We start from the raw sequence: 24995 nt of genomic DNA on the forward strand, positions 1-24995 counted from the left end.
AGTAGGTGAATATGGACTGGGGATAAGGAATGAAAGAGGAAGCTGCCTGGTAGAATTTTGCCAGAGCACAACTTTATCATAGCTAACACTTGGTTTAAGAACCACGAAAGAAGGTTGTATACGTGGAAGACGCCTGGATACACTGGAAGGTTTCAGATAGATTATATAATAGTAAGACAGATATTTAGGAACCAGGTTTTAAATTATAAGACATTTCCAGGGGTAGATGTGGACTCTGACCACAATCTACTGGTTATAACCTGTAGATTAAAGCTGAAGAAACTGCAAAAAGGTGGGAATTTAAGGTGATGGGACCTGGATAAACTGAAAGAACCAGAGATTGTAGAGAGTTTCAGAGAGAGCATTAGCGAACAATTGACAAGAACGGGGGAAAGAAACAAAGTAGAAGAAGAATGGTTAGCTTAGAGGGATGAAATAGTGAAGGCAACAAAGGATCAAGTAAGTAAAAAGGTGAGGGTTAGTAGAAATCCTTGGGTAACAGAAGAGATATTGAATTTAATTGATGGGAGAAGAGAATATAAAAATGCAGTAAATGAAGCAGGTGATAAGGAATCCCTGTCTCAAAAATGAGATCGACACGAAGTGCAAAATGGTTGGGTAACAGAAGAGATATTGAATTTAATTGATGGGAGAAGAGAATATAAAAATGCAGTAAATGAAGCAGGTGATAAGGAATCCCCGTCTCAAAAATGAGATCGACACGAAGTGCAAAATGGCTAAGTAGGAATGGCTAGGGGACAAATGTAAGGATGTAGAGGCATATATCAATAGGGGTAACATAGATTCTTTCTGCAGCAAAATGAAAGAGACTTTGGAGAAAGAGAACCACTTGTATGAATATCAAGAGCTCAGATGGAAAACCAGTTCTAAGCAAAGAAGGGAAAGCAGAAAGGTGGAAAGAGTATGTGGAGGGTATGTACAAGGGCGATGTATTTGAGGGCAATATTACGGAAAACCGATGATGATGCAATGGAAGATACGATACTGTGTGAAGAATTTGACGGAGCACTGAAAGACTCAAGTCAAAACAAGGCCCCGGGAGTGGACAACATTCCATTAGAACTACTGATAGCCTTGCGAGAGCCAGCCAAGACAAAGCTCCACCATCAAGCAAGCAAGAGATGAGACAGGTGAAATACCCTCAGATTTCAAAAAGAATATAATAATTCCAATCGCAAAGATATCAGGTGTTCACAGGTGTGAAAATTACTGAACTATCAGTTTAGTAAGTCAGGGCTCCAAATACTAACATGAATTCTTTACAGACGAATGGAAAAACTGGTAGAAGCCGACCTCGGGGAAGATCAGTTTGGATTTCATAGAAATGGAGGAACAGGTGAGGCAATACTAGCCCTACAACTTATCTTAGAAGAGAGATTAAGGAAAGGCAAACGTACATTTCCGTCATATGTAGACTTAGAGAAAGCTTTTGACAATGTTGACAGGGGGTACTCTCTTTCCAATTCTGAAGGCGGCAGGGATAAAATACTGGGAGCAAAATTCTATTTACAATTTGTACAGAAACCAGATGGCAGTTATAAGACTCAACGAGCTTGAAAGGAAAGCAGTCGTTGAGAAGGGAGTGACGCAGGGTTGCAGCCTATCACAGACGTTATTCAACCTGTATATTGAGCAAGCAGTAATAGAAACAAAACAAAAATTTGGAGCAGGAATTAAAATCCACAGAGAAGAAGAAAAAATTCTGAAGTTTGGTAACGACACTGTAATTCTGTTGGAGACAGCAACGCACCTGGAAGAGCAGTTGAATGGAATTGACAGTGTCTTGAAAGGAGGATATAAGATGAATATCAACAAAAGCTAAATGAGGATAATGGAATGTAGCTGAATTAAATCAGGTGATGCTGAGGGAATTAGATTAGGAAATGAGACACTTACAGTAACAGATGAGTTTTGCTATTTGGGGAGCAAAATAACTGATGATGGTTGAAGTAGAGAGGGTATAAAATGTAGACTGGTGATGGCAAGGAAACCATTTCTGAAGAAGAGAAATTTGTTAACATTGAGTATAGATTTAAGTGTCAGGAAGTCTTTTCGTAAAGTATTTGTAAGGATTGTAGCCATGTATGGAGGTGAAACATGGACGGTAAATAGTTTAGACAAGAAGAAAATAGAAGGCTTCGAAATGTGGTGCTTTAGAAGAATGCTCGAGATTAGATGGGTAGATCAAGTAACTAATGAGGAGGTACTGAATAGAATTGGGGAGAAGAGGAATTTGTGGCACAACTTGACTACAAGAAGGGATCGGTTGGTAGGACATTTTCTGAGACCTCAAGGGATCACCAATTTAGTATTGGAGGACAGCTTGGAGGGTAGCAACTGTAGAGGGAGACCTAGAGATGAATACACTAAGCAGATTTAGAAGGATGTAGGTTGCAGTAGTTACTTGGAGATGAAGACGCTTGAACAGGATAGAGTAGCATCAAGAGCTGCCAGTCTCTGGACTGAAGACAACAACAACAATGGAATATTTTATTCAAGTTAGTCTCTACTATCACCTCCTAAAATGTGGAACATATAGCCACAGAAAAACACAAACTTAAAATTTGTATTTTGTGAGCTGTGTTCTACATGCGGTTGACTGCGGAAGCTTACACCAACAAAACTTCTTCCCAGTACAAAATCGAATTCTGGTTGAGTTACAATAAAGCAATTCTAAAATGTTTAGATTAAGGTGCATGTTAGCATAGTCAATTACAGCTTACGAATGATTATAAATAAGAGTATTAAGTAATACAGTAATACTGTTAAAATAGAACAACAACAGTTAAATGAAAACTTAATAAAACAGCCAGGACTGTGATGCACAATATGATTTTATGTCTGTACAAATTAAAATGGCACTTCACATTTTCTCCATCAACATAAATACAGGACAAGTCTCCAGCCAAACTATAGACTTCCCACACACACAAACAAGAGAGTTTTTTTGCCCAACAAGAATGTAGTGCACACCACAGGTTTAACATTTGTGATGGGTCTTCTCACTGGAGAAGGAATTCATGTGGCAACGGTCAGGGTTTGGGTCTTGTTACAAAACACTACTGCTAGATGGCTGAAGGAAAGGATGTCAATTCTAGGTCATTGGTTTCTTTTTTTTTTTTTTTTTCTTTTTTCTTTTCTTTTTTTTTTTTTTTTTTCTTAATCCTATATTTCCAGTAACTCATTCCCTCACCAACGCAACTGTGTTACAAAAGCAAGTTCAACAGATTTGTGGTACACTTAATAGCCTAACTGCTTGTTACAAACTGTAATTTATTTCTATCCATTCCTATAAGCCCTTATGTCCAGTATACAGCCTTACTGGCTTTGCCTTTGTAAGTGAAGAAGGGCACCCTGCACAGTGTAAACTTCTTTCATTGGTAAATCCTTTCTGCAGATGCTGACAAGATAGCAATGGGCAGCACTTTTTTAAAGTATTATTCATTAGATTTTTTAAAAACTGAAATGCATAATTTACGAGGAATCTAGTGAATCAGTTGGATATTCTTATGATCTATACAGACTGACAGACAGATGAATATACATACTAAGAAACAAACAGTATCTATTATAGTGTGAGGAAAAATTTCACACATATATTATTATTGCATCCTACATCCATTTGAACCCGCTTATTTAATTCATGCATAGGCATCCCATTACAAATATTGCCCACCACATTTCCCTCCATTAGTAAACAGATGATTCCTTGATGCCGCAGGACATTTATTATCAATTGTTATTATTTTCTCCCCAATTCAATACTCTCACACCAGGCATTCAACTGACCCTCCTAATGTTCAAGATTATTCTGTAGTAGCATCATATTTCAAAAGCCTCTATTCTCTTTCTGTACAAGGCTACACTCCAGATACCTTCAAAAATACTTCCTAACATTACATTTATGTTCAATGTTACATAATTTCTCCTTTTCAGAAATGAATTTTTTTGCTACTGCCGGTCTGCATTTTTATACCCTCTCTACTTTGGCCATTGTCAGTTATTTTGCTGCCCAAATAGCAGAACTCACCTACAGCTTTTAGAGTCACATTGCTTACCTTTTAATGTCACATTTTTTAATCTAATTTCCTTCAATCTCCTGATTTAATTCAACTACAGTCCATTACTGGTTCTCGTTTTATTTTTGTCGGTGCTCATCTTAAAACCTCTTTTGAAGACACTCTCCAATCCATTAATAACTCTTGTAAATCCTTTGCCATCCCTGACAGAATTATGTCATCGGAAAATCTCAAAAGTTTATATATATCTTCTTCCGTAACTTTAATTGCAATTCCAAATTTCTCCAAGGTTTCCTTTACTGCTTGCTCAATGAGCATACTGATTAACATGGGGGTAAGCTACAACCTTGTCAACAACTACTTCGCTGTGATGTCCTTGATTCTTATGACTGCAATTTAGTTTCTGGACACAGCGTGAATAACTACTCACTCCCTTCAGAATTTCAAAGAGCTTAGTTGATCCAACAATGTCAAAAGCTTTCTCTAAATCTACAAATGCTATAAACATATGCTTGCCTTTCCTTAATCTATTTTGTAAGGTATGTCACAGGACCAGTACTGCCTACATGTTACTACATTTCTTTGGAACCTTAACTGATTTTGCCAAGATAAGCTTCTAAAAGTTTCTCCCTTTTTCTGTAAATAATTCATGTCAGTATTCTGAAGCTATAACTTATTAAGATGATAGTTCAAGAGCCTTCTTTAGACTTCAATCTTTCAGTGCTCTATCGAATTCTTTTTCCAATATTGTCTACCCCAACTTCTCTTTCAACTACAGTGGAACTTTCATTTTACGTTCTCCAGCTTCATGTTTTTCGTGATTCTACACCATAAATTATTAGTCCTTGTGAAAAACCCATAAGATCAATGGTAAAAAACCTCGACTTTATGTTTCTTCCTAATAAGGTTTTCCTTGATTTTAAGTCTTTACTTGATGTCTCGTTTGGCTTTGCTCCATTTTCTTCCTATTGACATTTGATGTGACTACTGAACGAATTATAAGATGGTTTGCTCCACGGGTGGTGGCAGAGTTGAGGGAATATTTCAGGCCACTGAGAAGACGGGAGACGTAAGAGAGAGGAAATGCAGACATAATCCACTACCAGCACTGCAAACACAGCTTGCAACATTTAGCTTCACCACACAATTATGATACAGCTACTGCTACATTGCAGCAGCAGTGGAAAAACAAGACAGTTGATGCAAAGTGCTCTGGACCCAGCCAATACGTGATGAAGGAGACCAACCACCACCTTTCTTGTGCCACTTATAACTCAGTCTCATGTTTTTGCATGTGTTTCCAAAGGACTGTAGTTAGCAAAAATATCAAACATCAAACTTTTAAATTCAAACACTGAGTCTCTGAGCTCTTACTGGCTAGTGACTCGTTAAGTCACCCAACAGCCAGTGCACCTACCACACCACTAACCAACATAAAATGAGGTCGCTTGCTGGATGTTTGGAGAGGGGGAGTGGCCCTTCAATGACAGGAATGCAGGTAAATGAGAAAGCATTTTGTGAAGTGCTGAAAATATACTTTTCATGCAGGTGATGTGCTATGGCACAAATGTTACACAGAAATAGAACAATGGTTTCGCGATAGCACATTTGAAAGACTTTCTTGTTCAAATCTGACATGATAAAGTTGCAAGAACCATATAAACTACTCACATATACGCTTTGCACCACACACTGTAGAAAGTAAAGATTGGCAGCAGTGATAAGAGGGGAATTAACCAATTCTTTCGAATTTACATTTACACATTATACAGACATTCACTGAGCCAACTTCCAATAAACTTGTAACATCAATTGGGGAAGTAAACTCATTTTTTTTACATCTCTGTTTCCTCAGTGAGCTTAAAATAACATTTTGGCGGTGGCAAGCATCTAAACTGTAGCTCGTAAGAAAGCCGTTAAACAATAACAGCAATGGTAACAAATTTTGTCATTAAGCAGATGTATGTATTTATGCTTATGGTTTAAAACACTTTGCTGCTGAGATATTTTTGTTTTAGTACACCATGTCCATCAATGTTTGCTTTTTTCTGTGTGGGCAAAAGGAAAGATCTCTCAAAAGTGCATGTTTTAACATATAATTTGTGGTTGTAGCATGTCGGAAAATAGCTCGACTACATTGTACCCAGATATCAATTTCAATTTTTTGACAAATTTTTACTTACTGTTACACACTGATGAAATTCATTATTACAAATTATTGTATAAACATGATACTGAACATTTAATTTCATTCACTCAATCAGATTTTATACAATGTATTGGAGAGGATTGCATTTTTTAATCATGTGTGTCAATTACATGTTTTTTACTCATATTTTGGGTTTTTTTAATGTTTTCCTTGATTCTGCATTTTCTTCAGTTTTGCGCTTTTTAAGTTCAGACCACACGGAAACATATAATAGGGGTTTCACTGTATGTCTCTTCTCTTCTGATAACATTACCTTCATGTTTATTTCCCTTGTACAATACTTCTACCTTTCAGTCTTCCCTCCTTTACTTGGCACCAGCTCACCATCTACAGTTCTGTTTTCTCCAAAGATTTCTTTAAATTTCCAACAGCTAGCATCTATCTTTCCCCTAATCATGCATGTTCTACAATTTTGTATTTGTGCTGTTAATGTACAGTCTTAACCATTTCACACTTTCTGCCAGTATCCAGTTTTTAGACTTATGCATTCCCTTTTGCCTGCTTCATGTGCTGCATTTTTCTATATTCTCTTTTCATTAGTGAAATTCAATGTCTTCTGTGTTATCAGAGGGTTTCTACCGAGACTTCTTGTTTTACCTATCTGATCCTCAGCTGCTTTTACTATTTCATCTCTCAAAGCTACCCATTTGTCTTTCATTGTTTTCCTTATTTTTGTCTAATACTTCATTTCAAAACCATCAAACCATCTGATTCTTTCAATTTAGCGAGGTCTCATTTCCTCAATTTCCCACCTTTCTGCATTTTTTTCAGTTTTAATACACAGTTCATAACCAATAAATTATGGTTTGAGTCCAAATCCACCCTGGAAAAGTTTTGCAGTTTAAAATTTATCTTATGATTACATAATCCATCTGATTTTTTCTTCTCTTCCTTTTCTGCCCATTAAATGTCAGCTCCCATCACAATTACATTTTCATCTCCTTTAACTATTTTGATAATTTCGTTTATAGCATCATACACTGTTTCAACTTCTTTTTCATCTGTGAGGTTAGGAGGCACTTAACAAATCTACTACTACGGTGAGTGCTGGCTACCTGTCTATCTTGGCTAAAATATCTATGGCACATAAAATTCACAGGATACAAGTCACTGATATTATTCAATAACATTGCAGCTATCACACCTACATACTACAACAGCCATAATCACACTTTTGTATATTAGTAATCACTCATTGTTGCACTGACAAATAATGCAGGACAGACTGCGTAAACATTCAGGTGGCTAGAAATCCCTAATTTCTGTCAGATCTTTGAGAATGAACTAATGAAAATAAATCTTATTCTTGTACTTCGCCAAAGTTATGACTATGACCGATGGATAATCAAAAATTAAAGTAGAACTTAAGTACAAATGTTATTTCATTAATGAAACTAAAGGCTGGTAGCTTGTGAAACGTTTCAAACTTTTTTAGTTGCTGGATTGAAAAAGTGGTTATTTTGGTGTCAGAGAACTATAAACAAGCTAATAGCGAGAAAGTAAAGACCAAGCAAGTTATCCAAAACTTACAATCCCTGATACAACAACAAGTAATTTACATCTAAGTCTACATACATACTTTATAGTTTAATTGGATAAATAAAAAATCTACTCACCAAGCAGCGGCAGAACACACACATAAAAGATAGTAGTAATTAGGCAAGCTTGTGGAGCGAATAGATTTTATGGGATATTTATAAGATACATATATACTATTATACATTGTTAATACAGCGCATGGTGCACATGGTAAGGGCTCCATTCTGTCAGGGGTCCCACACCACACTGCCTTTTTTTTTTTTTTTTTAGGGAAAAATCAAAACCAATGGGGCTTCGAATTTAAAATAATAATACTTTTTAGAATTATGTACATATGATTATGCAGTATTTTTAAAGCACTGTAAACAATACATCATCAATATAAAAGATGTGTGCATTTTTAAATGTCTGAAGAACATATTCAACACAATAACAGTTTTATTAAAATGCATTTTACGTGATAAAATGGTTAAAAATCTACAAGCTTCCGACCGAGCATTCCACAGCCACTGTAAAGTGGTGGCTGTTGTGTGGCTGCTGCTGCTCATCCCCTATCTAGTGCACCACAGCCTGCGTCACTGATGCCCAGTCCAGCACCACAAAAGGTAGTTGTTCCCAGCCTGGGAGCTATTACCCTCTGAGGGGTACAAAATGTGTTCTACTATGTTTTGGTCATGATACTGAATTCTTAAAAGGTCATTACTATTATCAATATTTTATAAAGCTTTAATACTGATTACATAAAGTACCAATAATCACAATTATTTCAAATACTAACGTAACGCTTGACACTGTGTGGTGGAGGTTACAACATGTGAAATCGTCCTCACATAGACCAACCACTACACACATACTTTGTACTTTATACAAGCCATCCATGATAGCAAAACTGAGACATTATATAACCTATGTTTAAATATCTCATACAAATGTCTCCTTCAAATTGTAGGTAGTTCCTAAAACAATAGTTACTACATAATGGCTACAATCCTACTGCAGACATTCAGTGTATTATTGTTACAATAATGGAAATTACTGGCTGGAGCATTATGTAAGATAAGGGAAAGGCAACCACCCACCTACAGCAGGTCGATGCATGCAGTACAGTAACACATAATGGAAGACAGAATTCACACAAGCTTACGATAATGCACACTCCTGTGGCCACAGCAAGACTAATTATTGATATTTGATTATTGAAAGCATTTATTAGCCTTGCAGTGGCCACAGGAGTGGGCATTTGGGTGTCTGTGTAATTATGAGTGTGAATGGGTGTACCACTGCTAAAATGAAGATCTAGTGCTCGGTAGCTAGTGTGAATGCTGTTTTCTGTTATGTGTTACTCTGCTCCACACATCAATCCATTACAGGTGAGTCGTTGCCTTTCCCTTTTTTTATGTAGTGCAGTATTATTATTACTATTAGTGGCGGTTGTCAGACACAAAGCAACGGCAGTCTGAAGTCTTCCAATAATTGTTTATTTTTCGTCATTTTAAAAATGATAGTCCAGTAAGGTACTAATGATGATGACACTGTAGGGAGAGAACATCAGCCAATTTCTGACTGCATTTTGGGGCAATAACCTCAGAAAGGTTGGGAACCATAGGTATAAGGTAATGTTATGGTTGCAAGAGTGTCGTGCCAATTTCAAACTTCTAATGGCCAGGTTCCAATCTGTCTGTATCTACAGGGCTAACTTACTCTTCACCTTACTCAATTCAGTATCACATGCACACACAAGTGCTTGTCTTCTGCTTATATATGCTTTCAAAAGGTTTCTGGATACTTAAGCACTTTGTACTTTACAACAATTAAAATAATGTATTACTGAAGTACTGAAAAGTGATAACGTCAGAGTAACAAGCTGAGGCAATGCTTTTGAACCAGAGTTACATCCCTATTTCATTTGAAGAAATGTCATTGGTAAATCAGTATCTCCATATCATAAAGAGAGAAAATTATGGTAATACTGAAATGCTGATTAAGCGACAACCAACTACTATGAATTTCATGCAGATTATTGGGAGACAATTTAACCTTCATTAATAATTACAGGCAGTAAAAGTTAAAAATCGTTTAGCTATTTTTACTAATTTTAAAAATTACAAATCTATGTAAAGCATTAACTGCATAAATACATTGCACAAATGATTATATAAGTACTTACCTGCAAGCCTCTCATGTTAATGAATTCGATAGAAAACTTTTTATGGCACAGCAAAGCTGCAAGGTATTTTAGTGCTTCAAATGCCAATCTCGAATCCTTAGTCTCTCTCACATTTGTGTACTTGAGTACTAACTCCAGCGCATTGTGTTCAAAAACATGACCAAGGAACTGTAAAGTAAAAGAAAATAGAAAGTAGCACAAATAGTCCAGTGGTGGATGCAGAAAGTGTGAGCTAAACTGTTGCGTTACGCAATACATTGTGGTAATGCAAGAATAACTAGTTACTTGATGCAACCATAAAGGTCAATTAAAATAACATCTCTGTCCCATCTTAGCTGAGAGATTGCTATCTGCAATCCACATGTGATTCAGAGTTGAAACCAGCATATAAAAGGAGAGAAAAAACATTTTTAATTGACTCACCTCTTGATATTCACCCATAGGGGTTAGATATCGCAGGATTAAAATTTGTCTTGTGGATAATGTTGGTGGGTACATCTGCATATTACCAATGACATAGCTTTCCATTTCAGCCCATGATGAATTACTGTGTTCACTGGCTGATGTATTGGCTAAAACAATGAATATTATAAGAAAACTTATATGCAAATATTAAAACCACAACAGCATTTATTTTGTTGTTACAGTTTTTTTCATGTTCATATAGTGAATTTATAAATTATGTAAGAAAAGTAAAGCTGTCCTCAAACCCAAAGGTTTGTTTGGACACCACAGTGCTTTACTGATCATGGTCCTATTGGAGGTGGTATGCCCTTGACTTCCTCTGATAAATTAAGTATTACTTATGGATATTGTCACACTGAAAACATAATAAAGTCCTAACCCAAAGGTAGGGTTGTCAATGAAGTGCAACACGTAGAACTGAAAATACATTTCTTACTGACACCAATGTACAACCAGAACAGAAATGATCTTCTGGATGGAGAATGCCGCTATTTAAATGAACATCAAATATTCAAGCATGCTAGAATTTTTATATGAACACTAAATATTTCAGAATATAAGAACAGTACAAACAAAAGATATTTCGAGAACATTACATAAACGATGAATACAAATAATTGCCAATGGTAGGGTTTAAACTGGCAACCCATGGCACGCTAACTAGTGAAACTAACCACTATGTCAGACAGTGCGCACCATAGCTCACAACAATATGAATGCTTAGAAAACTCACAATTATACGTGTGAGCCACTGGTTTTAGACAAAAACTTATAAAAACTTGAGTAACCATTCTATTTCTCTTTCATTCACAACAAATGCTGCTTGGCAGTCAAAATGCAGAGAACAAACTGCATAGTAAAACACAAGGTATACTCTATTACGGGTATAAATCTGAGCGAACCACCTTCACAATAATTCTCTACGATTCCAATCTCATACAGCTTGCTGAAAAAACACCTATATCTTTCTGTGCGAGCTCTCATTTCCCTTATTTTATTACGATGATCATTTCTCCCTATGCAAGTCAGCATCAACAAAATATTTTTGCATTCGAAGGAGACAGTCGGTGATTGAAGTTTCATGAGAAGATTCCACCGCAACAAAAAATGCCTTTGTTTTAATGACGTCCACCCCAAATCCTGTATCATTTCAGTGGCATTCTCCCTGTTATTTCGCGATAATACAAAATGTGCTGATCTTCTATGAACTTTCTCGATGTACTCTGTCAATCCTATCTGTTAAGGATCCCACACCACACAGCAGTATTCTAAAAGAGGACAGACAAGCATAATGTAGGCGGTCTCTTTATTAGATCTATTACATTTTCTAAATGTCCTGCCAATAAAATGCAGTCTTTGATTGACCTTCCCCAAAACATTTCCTATGTGTTTCTTCCAATTGAAGTTGTTTTTATTGGAATTCATAGGTATTTAGTTGAATTTACAGGCTTTTGATTTGACTGATTTATCGTGTAATCGAAGTTTAACGGATTCCTTTTAGCACTCATGTGGATGACCTCACACTTTTCGTTATTTAGGGTCAACTGGCAATTTTTGCACCATATAGATATCCTTTCTAAATCATTTTGCAATTTCTTTTGATCGTCTGATGACTTTACTAAACAATAAAGGACAGCAAATCTGCAAACAACCTACGACGGCTGCTCGGATTGTCTCCTAAATCGTTTATAGAGATAAGGAACAGCAAAGGGCCTATAGCATTACCTTGGGAAATGCCAGAAACAACTTCTGTTTCACTCAATGACTTTCTGTCAGTTACTATGAACTGTGACCTCTATGACAGGATATTATGAATCCAATCACATAACTGAGGTGATATTCCATAAGCACGCCATTTCACGACAAGTCGCTTGTGTACTACTGTGCCAAATGCCTTCTGGAAAACTAGAAATATGGAATCAATTTGAAACCCCTTGTCAATAGCACTCAACACTTCGTGTAAGTAAAGTTGTGTTTCACAAGAGCTATGTTTTCTAAATCTGTGTTGACTGGATCAATAAACTGTCCTCTTTGAGATAATGCATAGTGTTTGAATACAATTTAAGTTCCAAAATCCTGTTGCATATTGACTTTAATGATATGGGCCTGTAATTTAGTGGATTACTCCTACTCCCTTCTTGAATGTTAATGTGACCTGTGCAACTTTCCAGTCTTTGGGTACAGATCTTTCGTCAAGCTTTTCTGAATGGTTGTATATGATTGTTAAGTATGGAGCTATTGCATCAGCATACTCTGAAAGGAACCTACTTGGTATACAGTCTGGACTGGAAGACTTGCTTTTATTAAACGATTTAAGTTGCTTCACTTCTCCAAGGATATCTACTTCTACACTACTCATGTTGGCAGCTGTTCTTGATTCGAATTGTGGGATATTTACTTCGTCTTCTTTTTTGAAGGCATTTCGGAAAGAAGTGTTTAGTAACTCTGCTTTGTCAGCACTGTCTTTAATAGTATCTCCATTGCTATCACTCAGAGAAGGCATTGATTGTGTCTTGCCACTAGCATACTTCACATAGGACCAGAATCTCCTTGGATTTTCTGCCAGGTTTTGAGACAAAGTTTCGTTGTGGAAACTATTATAAGCATCTCACGTTGAAGTCCACGCTAAATTTCAAGCCTCTGTAAAAGATCACCAATCTTGGAGATTTTGTGTCTGTTTAAATTTGGCATGTTTTTTTCGTTGTTTCTGCAACAGTGTTCTGACCCATTTTGTGTGCCAAGGAGGATCAGCTCCATTGTTTGTTAATTCATTTGGTATAAATATCTCAATTATTGCCAATACTGTTTCTTTGAATTCAAGCCCCATCTGGTCTACACTTACACTGTTAATCTGGAAGGGGTGGAGACAGCCATTTACTATTAGTGTGGGTTTATGAGCTGACTGCTCAAAATAATTTTCAGACATTGCATTTCGCACAATTTTGGATGATGTTTTATGCACACCTCTGGATTTAAACACATATTTTTTCCAATATATCAAGAGTAAATTAAAGTCATCATCAACTGTAATCGTATGAGTTAGGTACAGTTTGAAATTAAACTCTAGTTTTCTTTGAATCTTTCAGCAATTGTATCATCTGAATTGAGAGGTCAGTAAAAGGATACAATTATTATTCAAGTGTGATTGTCAAGAATGACCTCTGCCCATACTAACTCACAGGAACCACACTAAAGAGCCAAAGAAACTGGTACACCTGCCTAATATCGTGTAGGGTCCTCACGAGCATGCAGAAGTGCTGCGACACGACAGGGCATGTACCCGACCAATGTCTGAAGTAGGGGTGGAGGGAATTGACATCATGAATCCTGTGGGGCTGTCCATAAAGAGTATGAGGGGGTGGAGATTTTTCTGAACAGCATGCAGGGCATCCCAGATATGCTCAATAATGTTCCTGTCTGGGGAGATTGGTGGCCAGTGGAAGTGTTTCAACTCAGAAGAGTCTTCCTGGAGCCACTCTGTAGAACTTCTGGATGTGTGGGGTGTCACACTGTCCTGCTGGACAATTCCTTAGGAATGACCTGTGGACATGAATGGATGAAGGTGATCAGACAGGATGCTTATGTATGTGTCACCTGACAGAGTCGTATTTAGACCTATCATGGGTCCCATATCATTCCAACTGCACATGCCCCATACCATGACAAAGCTTCCACCAGCTTGAGCTGTCTCCTGCTGACATACAGGGGCCATGGATTCATGAGGCTGTCTCCATATGCATACATTTCGATCCATTTGATACAACTTGAAACGAGACTCGTCCGACCAGGCAACATGTTTCCAGCCGTCAACAGTCAGATGTCAAGAGTTGATGGGCCCAGGCGAGGCGTAAAGCCTTGTGACGTGCAGTCGTCAAAGGTACATGAGTGGGTCTTCGGCTCCGAAAGTCCATACCGATGATGTTTCGTTGAATGGTTTGCATGCGGACACTTGTTGATGGCCCAGCATTGAAATCTGTAGCAATTTGCAAAGGCGTTGCACTCCTGTCATGTTGAGTAATTCCCTTCAGTCGTTGTCAGTTCCGTTCTTGCAGGATGTCAGAGATTTGATATTTTACTGGATTCCGGATATTCACGGGACAGTCGTGAAATGGTCATACGGCAAAATCCCCATTCATCGCAACCTCGGAGGTGCTGTGTCCCATCACTTGTGCACTGACTATAACGTCACGTTCCAGACTCACTTAAATCTTGATAACCTGCCATTGTATCAGCAGCAACCGATCTAACAACTGTGCCAGACACCTGTTGTCTTACACAGGTGCTGCTAACAGCACACCGTATCCTGCCTGTTTGCATTTCTCTGTGTTTGAATACATGTGCTTATACCAGTTTCTTTGGCACTTCAGTGTATCTACTTCAATTTTGCAACACTATAAACTACTTCTAACAGCGACAAACATACTACTGTGTTTAGCCTATACTATCGGAACACCGTTAGGTTCTTCGCAAAAATTTCAGCTGAACTTATCTCCGGCTTTAGCCAGCTTTCAGTGCCTGTAACAATTTGAGCATCAGTGCTTTCTATTAGTGCTTGAAGCTCATCTACTTTCCCAACACAGCTACAACATTTTACAACTGCTATACCAATGGTTCCTGTATCTCCAGTCTTCCTGTGTTCAGCCTGCACCCTTTGAGATTGAAGCCCTTTTCTTGTTTTCTGAGACACTCTGACCTAAAAAAAAAAACACCCAGTATACGCCACACAGCCTCTGCTCCTTGTGTAGCCACCTCCTGCACGAAGTGGATGCCTGACCTCTTCAGCGGAACTCAAAACCCAACCATCCTACGGTGCAAGTCAAGGAGTCTTGCAGCCTACACGGTCTGAGCCTCTGATTCGGACCATCCTCTCGGCTCTTTACCAGAGATCCACAATCGGTCCTCTCGACTATGCTGCAAATAGTGAGCTCTGCTTTCATCTCGTAAGCAAGACTAGCGGCCTTTATCCCTTCTGCTAGCCACTTGAAATCAGAGGGAATCTCTTCCGATCCAAAGTGACACACGTCATTGGTATCGACGAGAGCCATCACCTATAGTTGTCTACACCCTGTGCTCTTCATGGCGTCTGGTTGGACCTGTTCCACGTCAGAAATTACTCCACCCGGTACGCACAGGAAGTGCACATTCGCTTCCTTCCCTATCTTGGAAGCCAAGTCCCTAATGAGGCATAATGTGCCTAATGTTGGAGCTCCCAACTACCTACTCTGTGATTGCCTAGATCTTGCAGGCTGAGAGGTTTTCTCTGAAACAGGGCAGGAGAGTGCATCTGGATGAGCAACAGTGTCAGCCACAGACAGCACCTGGAATCTGTTTGTCAGACTAACCGGGAATACCTTATATGCGGCCCCCTGGGAAGTCTTTCACCACCTGCCATGTCTTGAGACAACCTCCCACACGACCACAGTTGTTGGTTGAGCCTTAGAATCCTTCAAATCATAATCAATACATTAAAGGTAAGAAAACTGGAGGAATGTGAAATAGAATTAATTGCAGTTCAAACGATGGAGGTTACATGTTAATAGTCAGACTGCATAGTGCTACGTATCTCACAGCAGCAGGACAAATTGGTAAAAAGTAAACTGCTATGTTGAGTTCTGAAAGAGACTTATGAACTTCTATGGAAATCTACCCAAATCTTGCAAGAAACATATCATGTTACAGGTTGCTTCAGAAAAAGTGATTGAGTTTTAAATGCCTGTAGCTGAGATGGTTAATATATGTCAGTGTGGAGAGACTAACATTCTGAGTACTTTGCAAGATAAAAAATTCATGACTGCAAGTACAAGAAGTCGCAGAAGTGTCAAAACCAAAGATTTTCGTGCAAGGAAATACATTTACGTAAAACACTTTCTAATAAATGCCACTTTCTAATAAATGCAACAATTGATTTATTAAGAAATGTGAGAGGAAAAGAGAGAAAACTAGAGAGAGAGAGAGAGAGAGAGAGAATTAGGACTGAGTATCAAAATCTGTATCTGTCTTTTCCACAAATTACTCATTACTACCCGTCATTCCATCCATTCATTGACAACCAGGCAAAAATTCTTTCGGCCATTTGCTTGTGAATCCACTCAAATTTTTTGTAATTTTTTAAAATTTTTCGTCTTAAATCGATGTTTTGAGTTTTTTTTTTTTTTTGGACAAAACAGTAGTAAAAGGAATTGGACATTGGAAAGTTGTTTCAAAAATAACTTAAAAGACCTCTCTGTGTGTGCCCACACCCATGTTTCTGCTTCTTACACAAGTACATGTTGTAATTAGATCCTTCGATCCTTTTTTGGGAAAGATATATTACACTACTGTTTCTTGAGTTGGCAGCTCCATTATGAGATATTCTTTACAATGGTCTCATGTTTTTCCTTTGTATATCTTTGGTCTTCAAAAGTTGTTATGCTTATAAACTGTTGAGTTGTTGCTATTTTGTCATTCTTGGGAGTTATTTTACCTCCAGATAAGTATTTTGGTACTGGAAAGTGCACATTTTACAGAAATCAGACTGTGTAAGTAGATCTACAAACCGACTGGATGCCAGACCAACTCTATGAAGTGCCCCAAGACAGAAGCTCAAATACGTAGAGACCCAGAGTGACACTACTAAGAGTTCCAATCAAAACATTTAACTGAATGTGGTTCCATAATTTCTGAACTGAGTGCTTTGTGTAGGCTTCAAAAGGACTTTGTTCTGTGTACATTCTGCTGAAAATGTGGTATTGAAATGGTACACCCTGAAGGCAGTAAAGGTGTGGCCAGTAAGCTTCAAATGTTTTGTGACTTCTATGGAGTAACTAAAACTGGATACTCTCCTGGATTGACCAAAGAAGAGTTTATAATATAATAGAGTGTAGAATAAGGTGTATTGGGAAAGGAAGAAGAGCTGCTATTGTGGATTTGCCACTACCTCCAAGATTTGTGAACTACACGCAGTTCCTTCTTGACAGCCTCAGTGAAGTGAGTGCTGTGTCTGTGATGAAAACAGTGGAAGATACTGTGGTGTGCAATGAAGGTGACAGCCACACAGAACCTCAACACAAATCCTGACCTTATCATCCTATCGGTAGACAAAGGTTCTATCACTGTTGTTATGAATAGCACTGACTACCTGGCAAAGGCCTCTACCAGTTATCTGATACCTCAACCTATAAACTCTGCCACAGTGATCCCACCCCAGAAGTCCAACGTAACCTCCAATCCCTCCTTCAAGCCCTAGGAACTTCCCAGAACCTCTTCCCTGAATCCATTTCCTCCTCACACCTGTGATATCCTGCACTCCCACATCCTACAAGCTCGCCAAACTCCACAAACACTACAATCCTGGATGCCTCATTGTAGCTGGTTACTGTGCTTCCACTGAAAGACTTTCCGCCCTCATTGATAAAAACCTCCACAACGAATTGCCTGAATCTAGCCTCTCACATCAGCCATTCCTTCAATGACTCTCCACCAACTCCACTCCTTTATATCCTGGGTCCTTATTCATCACTGCTGATGACACTTTTTCGTACATCAATATCCCTCATGCCCTTAGTCTTGCTGCCATTGAACAATAACTCTTCCAACATCCTTCAGACTGCAAACCCACTACCTCATTCACCACCCACCTTGCTAAATACATCCTAACACACAACTTTTTCTCCTTTGAAGGGAAGGTGTACAAAGAAAAGAGGAAACCCTCCAAGCCTCCAAAAATCCCAAACTCCTGGTCTGGTTCACGTTCACTGATAGTATCTTCATGATCTGGACTCATGGCCAGACATCCTGTCCTCATTCCCTCACAATCTCAACACCTTTTCTCTCATCCGCTTCATTTGCTCATCCTCAACACAATGTGCCTGGGCATTGACTCCTCCTCTCGATGGCTCCATCCACACTTCAGCCCACACTAAACACACCAACCACCAACAGTACCTGCATTTCAACAGCTTTCCTCCCTTCCACACAAAAAATCCCTCCTACACAACCTGGCCATCTCGGGATGGCTCCCTTGCCCAGTACGCTGAAGGTCTCACAAAGGCCTCTACAGACAGACACTACCTCCCAGATCCAATCCATTAACACATTTCCCATGCCATAGGCTCATCATCACTCAGTACCATCTCGGACAGGAACAACTGAACCACATTCTTCGTCAGGGCTTTGATTATCTATCATCGTGCCATGAAATGTGGGTCATCTACCCAAGATCCTTCCTCCCCTCCTAAAGTGATGTTCCATCACCCACCCAACCTCCACAACATCCTAGTCCATCCCTGTGCCACTCCCAATCCCTTGGCACAGGAATCATATCCCTGTGGAAGACCCATGTTCAAGACCTGCCCAATCTGCCCACAAAGCACTCTTTATTCAAGTCCTGTCATGGGGTCATGCCACCCCATCAGACGTCCAGCCACTACCTCTGTGCAATCATTCTTCAGCTTTTTAAATTGGCATGGTTACCAAACATCTGACCAACAGCATCAACTGCCACTGCCAAACTACGGGCAAGAGCAAAGTAGACAGCCCTGTGACTCAACACACACCTGAACAAAACGTGCTTGATTTCAAAGGCTGCTTCACAACCTAGGCCACCTGGATCCTCCCTTCCCCCAACAGCTTTTCTGAACTGTGCAGATGGAAGTTATTCTCAAAACACATTCTCCGCTCCTGAAATCACCCCGTCCTCAATCTACGGTAACCGAGCATCCTCACACTTTCCACTCACTGTGCACTGCTCTCTGCCAGCGCAACTGGCCTTTTGCTCTTCTCTGCTCCTCTCCTTTCCATCCCCCCTCCTCCTCCTCCCTCACAGCCTCCTGACACTGAACATGTCAGCCCTGTCCCGCCACCTCCAGTCATGGCATGCTCCACCAGGTCACACCAATTCCTCTTCCCGTACCCGTACCCTACCATCCCTCTCCCTTCCCCCAAACACTGGACTGTTGCTCCCTCTCAACATGTTTCTGTTGTTGTTTGGCTGGAACGGACAGAGGTAACGGTCACATGTGTGTGCGGTGTGCTTGCTCGTGTGAATGTGCATGCATTTCTCTTTTCTGAAGAAGGCTTTGGCCAAAAGCCTGTATGTAACAGTCTTTTCATTGTGTCTGTCTGCAAATCAATGTGTCATCTTTATAACGAGTAGCTATCTATCCTCCTCCTAATAGTGAAGGTGACACTGATATAGCTGCAGCCTTTGATGGGACATGGCACAAATGTGGAGACCTATCATCGAATGGCACTGTCACAGAAAAATCCCTAGAAAATGTAAAGGTGAGGGGCATTGAATGTTTGGCAAGATTCTTCCGTGGTTGCAAAGGAAGCATTGGTATTCTGAATTTTTCTGGGTACAGTGGTAGAATGGAACCAGAATGAGTTCTCAGAAACTTTTGACGGTCAAAAGAGAATTATGTTACACAAGCTGTGACATGGTTGCGAATAAAACATGACCCGCATATAGAACAAATTTCCTTTACTTTACGTCTATGGTCACAAATTGTTTTTGTCATCAGATTACCGTTTCAGTCTATAATGACCATCTTCTGTTCTGTTTTACACAAACGTGTCCTAATGTACTGCAGCCATAACGGTATTGTCAAATGTTAAATGCAAAATCAGCACCAGCATCGCCAAATATATATAAATAACAGAGTCATCTTGTCAGCAGCACTACTGTTCTATGGCAGTACCATAGACGTAAAGTAAAGGAAATTTACAGAATTATGTTATACGTTATGTAAAGGACCTTGGAGGAGGAGACTTGAAATGGTTTCCAAATGTGTTCAAAAATATATCTTATAAAAATGCACTAAAAATTTAAAAGCCAGAGAACATTGCACATGTGCAAAAGAGACTGGAAAGTCATTTACATAAACTTATAAAGAATATGAAGGGTAAAAGTTCAGTGATGGCAGTCTCACTCAGGAAGAGGTGAGGAAGCAGCAGTTATATTATGGTTCAGCCATAAAAAGGAATAAATGTGATACAGAAGCCATGAGGATAGTAGTTTAGGCTATCTTCTTCCATAATGCTTCTACAGATGACAATCCACAGCTCGGACTATGTGACAATCGTGTAGATTCATGATGTCGATACAGGAAAGCACTTGCAACTGGTGAAGTTTATGTTCACCATCACTCCCAACCAGTTGCAATGCTGGAAGCAATTAATCTGAAATAAGGGATCTAAATGACAGTGCTTACACGAGAAGATGCAAAATGTGAATGAATTTTCCAAACATTTGATATGGGAATGCCTGCTGAAAGCAATGTTTGTTGGATTCAAAACTATAAGATTATCTGATGCCATAATTTGTTTTGGGGACATGACAGTCAGCAGGTGTGAAGTTCTAGAGGCAGTGAGGTGGGCCAGAACTGGATCAAATCTGTACGGCAGATGAACAACTGCCACCCTGATACACCACATAGCCTAAGTGTGGTTTTCAGGCAAAGAGTTGAACCTCATATGATGGGACGAACACTAGGAAAGAGAGGTATTTGTTTGTTAGATTTTGTATTATTGTTAATATCAATAGAAGTCTGATAAAGATCCAACAGATTTAACTCGAGACAAGCACACGTGCTTCACAGTACACAGTTTTCAGGTGGTGAAATCAGAGTGTAGGCTGCTTGGTAGCCTCTATAGATCAACAGTAAAGTCAGAATGAGTTGTGGTCTTTGTATGTATCTCATCTGTTATATGTCAAGCAACATCTAGTTACAAAGAACCATTTCAACTCTGCAATGAGCAAAACAAATAATATCCTTGATGTAGCTTATCAGAAGGAAACTCTAGTACAAGTACTATCCACCAACAAGTAGTTTATAGTTCCACCACTCTTCCCTTAAACCCCTGTCAAATTTTCACTGTAGTTCTAAATTAAGTTTCTAGATGAGTCTTGCAATTTTTCAGTTACTATTTGCATAATACCCATTGCAGCTCCTGACCATACTGTCAGGGTTTTGATAATGTTTCGTTCATTTTCCTAATTTGTCAAACATCGCAAAATTCATTTATGTATGCACATTTGTTACTATTACTAGTGAAGATATTTGTATTAAATTGATTTTTTTTCAGATTTTTGTAAAAGACTTTCAATTCATATGATTATCTCATTAGATACTCCATAAATGTATGTCATACTTATCGAAAGATTGCACAGAATGGAATCAAGAGATCTAAAAGTCAAGAAACATATCATCCAGCTGACTACTGTTAACTAGTCTTCTGGACATCACAAAAGAAAATAGTGTACTGGATATTGCACAATTGTTACTTTCAAAAGGGGCATTCAGTAAACAATTCAAGGTAGTCTCCAGTCAATGTGGTGGCCTTATAAGTCACCTTACTGGGAGGTACCAGTCTACTGTCCGAGATTGCAGTCAACGTCGTGCTGCACCAATAACCTCCCCGTCATCCACGTATTGCTTCCCGTAGAGCGCATCCTCCATTGGGCCAAACAGATGGAAGTTGGAACATGCAAGATGCAGGCTGTAGGGTGGACGAAGAAGAACAGTCCAACAAAGATCTGTGAGCTACTCTTGGATGCGCAGAGTGTATGAGGCCTTGCATTGTCATGGAGAAGGAGAAATTTGTTTGCATTTTTGTACCAATGAACAAACATCCTGAAGTCATTTCTTTAATTTCCTGAAAATAGCACAATAAACTTCAGAGGTGATCATTACACCATGAGGGAAGACATCAAACAGAATAATCCCTTCAGAATCCCAGAAGACCAGCGGCATGACTTTATTGGCTAGGATGTGGCTTTGAAATTTTTCTTCTGAGGGCGCCACTCTGTGGACTGCCATTTTGTTTCTGGTTTGAACTGATGAACCGATGTTTCATTGCCTTTGACAATATTAGACAAAAAATTGTCACGAGTAGCCTCTTAATGTGCAAGCAATTTTGCACAGATGGTCTTTCATTGTTCTTTATTATGGTCTTCCATTAGGCAGTGAGGAACCCAGCAGTACTCCAACTGTTGGACGAGTGTGTCAGTATTACCAACAGAGACGCCCAGTTGAGCAGCAAGATATTTATTTGTGATCTATCAATCACTGCGAATGGCAGTGTCCGTGTCCGTATGTTCCAATATCGTGGGAGTCACAGCTGTCTGCAGGTGGCCGGCACGCAGAAGATCGGATAGGTATACGTGACCTCATCGCAATGACGACAAGATGCCTCACCCAATGATTCACCGTGCTTCTGTCCACTGCCAAGTCTCCACAGACATTCTGCAAGTGCCTACGAATATCTGTGATGCTCTGATTTTCCGCCAAAAGAAACTCAGCGATAGCTCTCTGCTTGGAACACACCTCCGTTACAGATGCCATTTTGAAGGCTATGTATAGCGCCACTACCTATCGGAACTTCATGAAACTATAGAGGCTCACACGGGAATATTCCACAATATCCCACAACAAAACCTGCATTTAGTTATTAAACACCCCCTGCAGCTGTATATTTCTGTGGCTCAGTCCATCCAGCACTCTCATTTAGAGAATATCTCCAAATCAGAGCAAAGAGAGAGACTGCTGTTTGCCCTAACTGCACTAAACAGAGACTAGAATGAAAACAGCTTCACTATATGTTTCAACTTGTAAATGAAGATGATACTTATTTTATGCAATACATGCCTGCATTTTAAACACTATTTATTCTAAAGATTCTGTACCTGGAGTGTTTGTTGTACTTGCTGACCTAGCAGGTGTAGTTAGAGGTGGAGACATGACACTGTTTTCACCACACTCCTGATTGTTGACTAACTGTTTATGCGATAATTCAGAAGAATCTGGAAAACAAAAAAAAAATAACTGGTCACGACGGAGTAGAGCAATCACAATGTCGCTATCAGCATTAAAAGAGTATTATAATTATTCAGCAAACACAGTTGCAGTCACGTGTAAGTTATTGCTTTTTATTTGTAGATGACGGGTTTGGATCTTATTGCAGATATCATCATCAGATCTACATTCCTTGGTGATACTAGGAATTCCTTATGTGGAGCAGGCCCATCCACACTTATGTTGAGAACACTGTGGCTGTGTTATCAATGCCAGTACGGATGAGCCTGTTTCATGACAGGGATTCCTTCTACCGCCAAGGAAAATAGATCTGATGATGATCTCTGCACAAGATCGAAACTCATCATCTACAAATGCAAAGTAACAACTTATACACAACCACAACTGTGTTTACTAAATAATTAAACACTTTTAGTTCACTTTTTCCTGGAGCAATGTCCCATATATATATATTAATAGAGGGAAACATTCCACGTGGGAAAAATATATCTAAAAACAAAGATGATTGACTTACCAAACGAAAGCGCTGGCACGTCGATAGACACACAAACAAACACAAACACACACACACAAAATTCAAGCTTTCGCAACAAACTGTTGCCTCATCAGGAAAGAGGGAAGGAGAGGGAAAGACGAAAGGATGTGGGTTTTAAGGGAGAGGGTAAGGAGTCATTCCAATCCCGGGAGCGGAAAGACTTACCTTAAGGGGAAAAAAGGACAGGTATACACTCGCACACACACACACATATCCATCCACACATTACAGACACAAGCAGACATATATGTCTGCTTGTGTCTGTAATGTGTGGATGGATATGTGTGTGTGTGTGTGTGCGAGTGTATACCTGTCCTTTTTTCCCCTTAAGGTAAGTCTTTCCGCTCCCGGGATTGGAATGACTCCTTACCCTCTCCCTTAAAACCCACATCCTTTCGTCTTTCCCTCTCCTTCCCTCTTTCCTGATGAGGCAACAGTTTGTTGCGAAAGCTTGAATTTTGTGTGTGTGTTTGTGTTTGTTTGTGTGTCTATCGACGTGCCAGCGCTTTCGTTTGGTAAGTCACATCATCTTTGTTTTTAGATATATATATATATATATTTGTGTGTATGTTTTGTGTGTATGTTTGTGTGTCTGTCGACCTGCCAGGACTTTCATTTGGTAAGTCACATAATCTTTGTGATGTGACTTACCAAATTAAAGTGCTGGCAGGTCGACAGACACACAAACGAACACAAACATACACACAAAATTCAAGCTTTCGCAACAAACTGTTGCCTCATCAGGAAAGAGAGAAGGAGAGGGAAAGACGAAAGGATGTGGGTTTTAGGGGAGAAGGTAAGGAGTCATTCCAATCCCGGGAGCGGAAAGACTTACCTTAGGGTCGAAAAAAGGACGGGTATACACTCGCACACACACACATATCCATCCACACATATACAGACACAAGCAGACATATTTAAAGACAAAGAGTTTGGGCAGAGATGTCAGTCGAGGTAGAAGTGCAGAGGCAAAGATGTTGTTGAAGGACAGGTGAGGTATGAGTGGCGGCAACTTGAAATTAGCGGAGATTGAGGCCTGGTGGAGATATATATATATATATGATTAAACAGAATCTTGCTAAAACTTAAGAATGTGTTAAAAATTTACATATTAATATTCTGAATTAGGATAAATTGCTATTCACACATAGCGGAGGCAATTAGCAGCAGACATGCACATTTAAAAGTAGACTATGCTATAGACACAGAATAATGGGAATGTTTGAAATGAGTAGCGGCAGCCATT

General features: G+C 39.2%; 1 protein-coding gene across 2 annotated transcripts in view; it reads right to left on the reverse strand.

Moving 5' to 3' along the window:
- Window positions 1-24995, reverse strand: part of LOC126262237 (DDB1- and CUL4-associated factor 1) — a 220578-nt gene that overhangs the window by 97607 nt on the left and 97976 nt on the right. For both annotated transcript variants that reach the window (XM_049958721.1, XM_049958712.1), the window contains exons 8-10: window positions 23085-23201; window positions 10379-10527; window positions 9956-10123 (exon numbers count right to left, since the gene is read on the reverse strand). In XM_049958721.1, coding sequence (XP_049814678.1) covers window positions 9956-10123; window positions 10379-10527; window positions 23085-23201 — 434 coding nt within the window. The remainder of the gene's footprint in view (window positions 1-9955; window positions 10124-10378; window positions 10528-23084; window positions 23202-24995) is intronic.

Source organism: Schistocerca nitens, chromosome 1 (assembly GCF_023898315.1).
Source record: "Schistocerca nitens isolate TAMUIC-IGC-003100 chromosome 1, iqSchNite1.1, whole genome shotgun sequence".
Lineage (NCBI taxonomy): Eukaryota > Metazoa > Arthropoda > Insecta > Orthoptera > Acrididae > Schistocerca > Schistocerca nitens.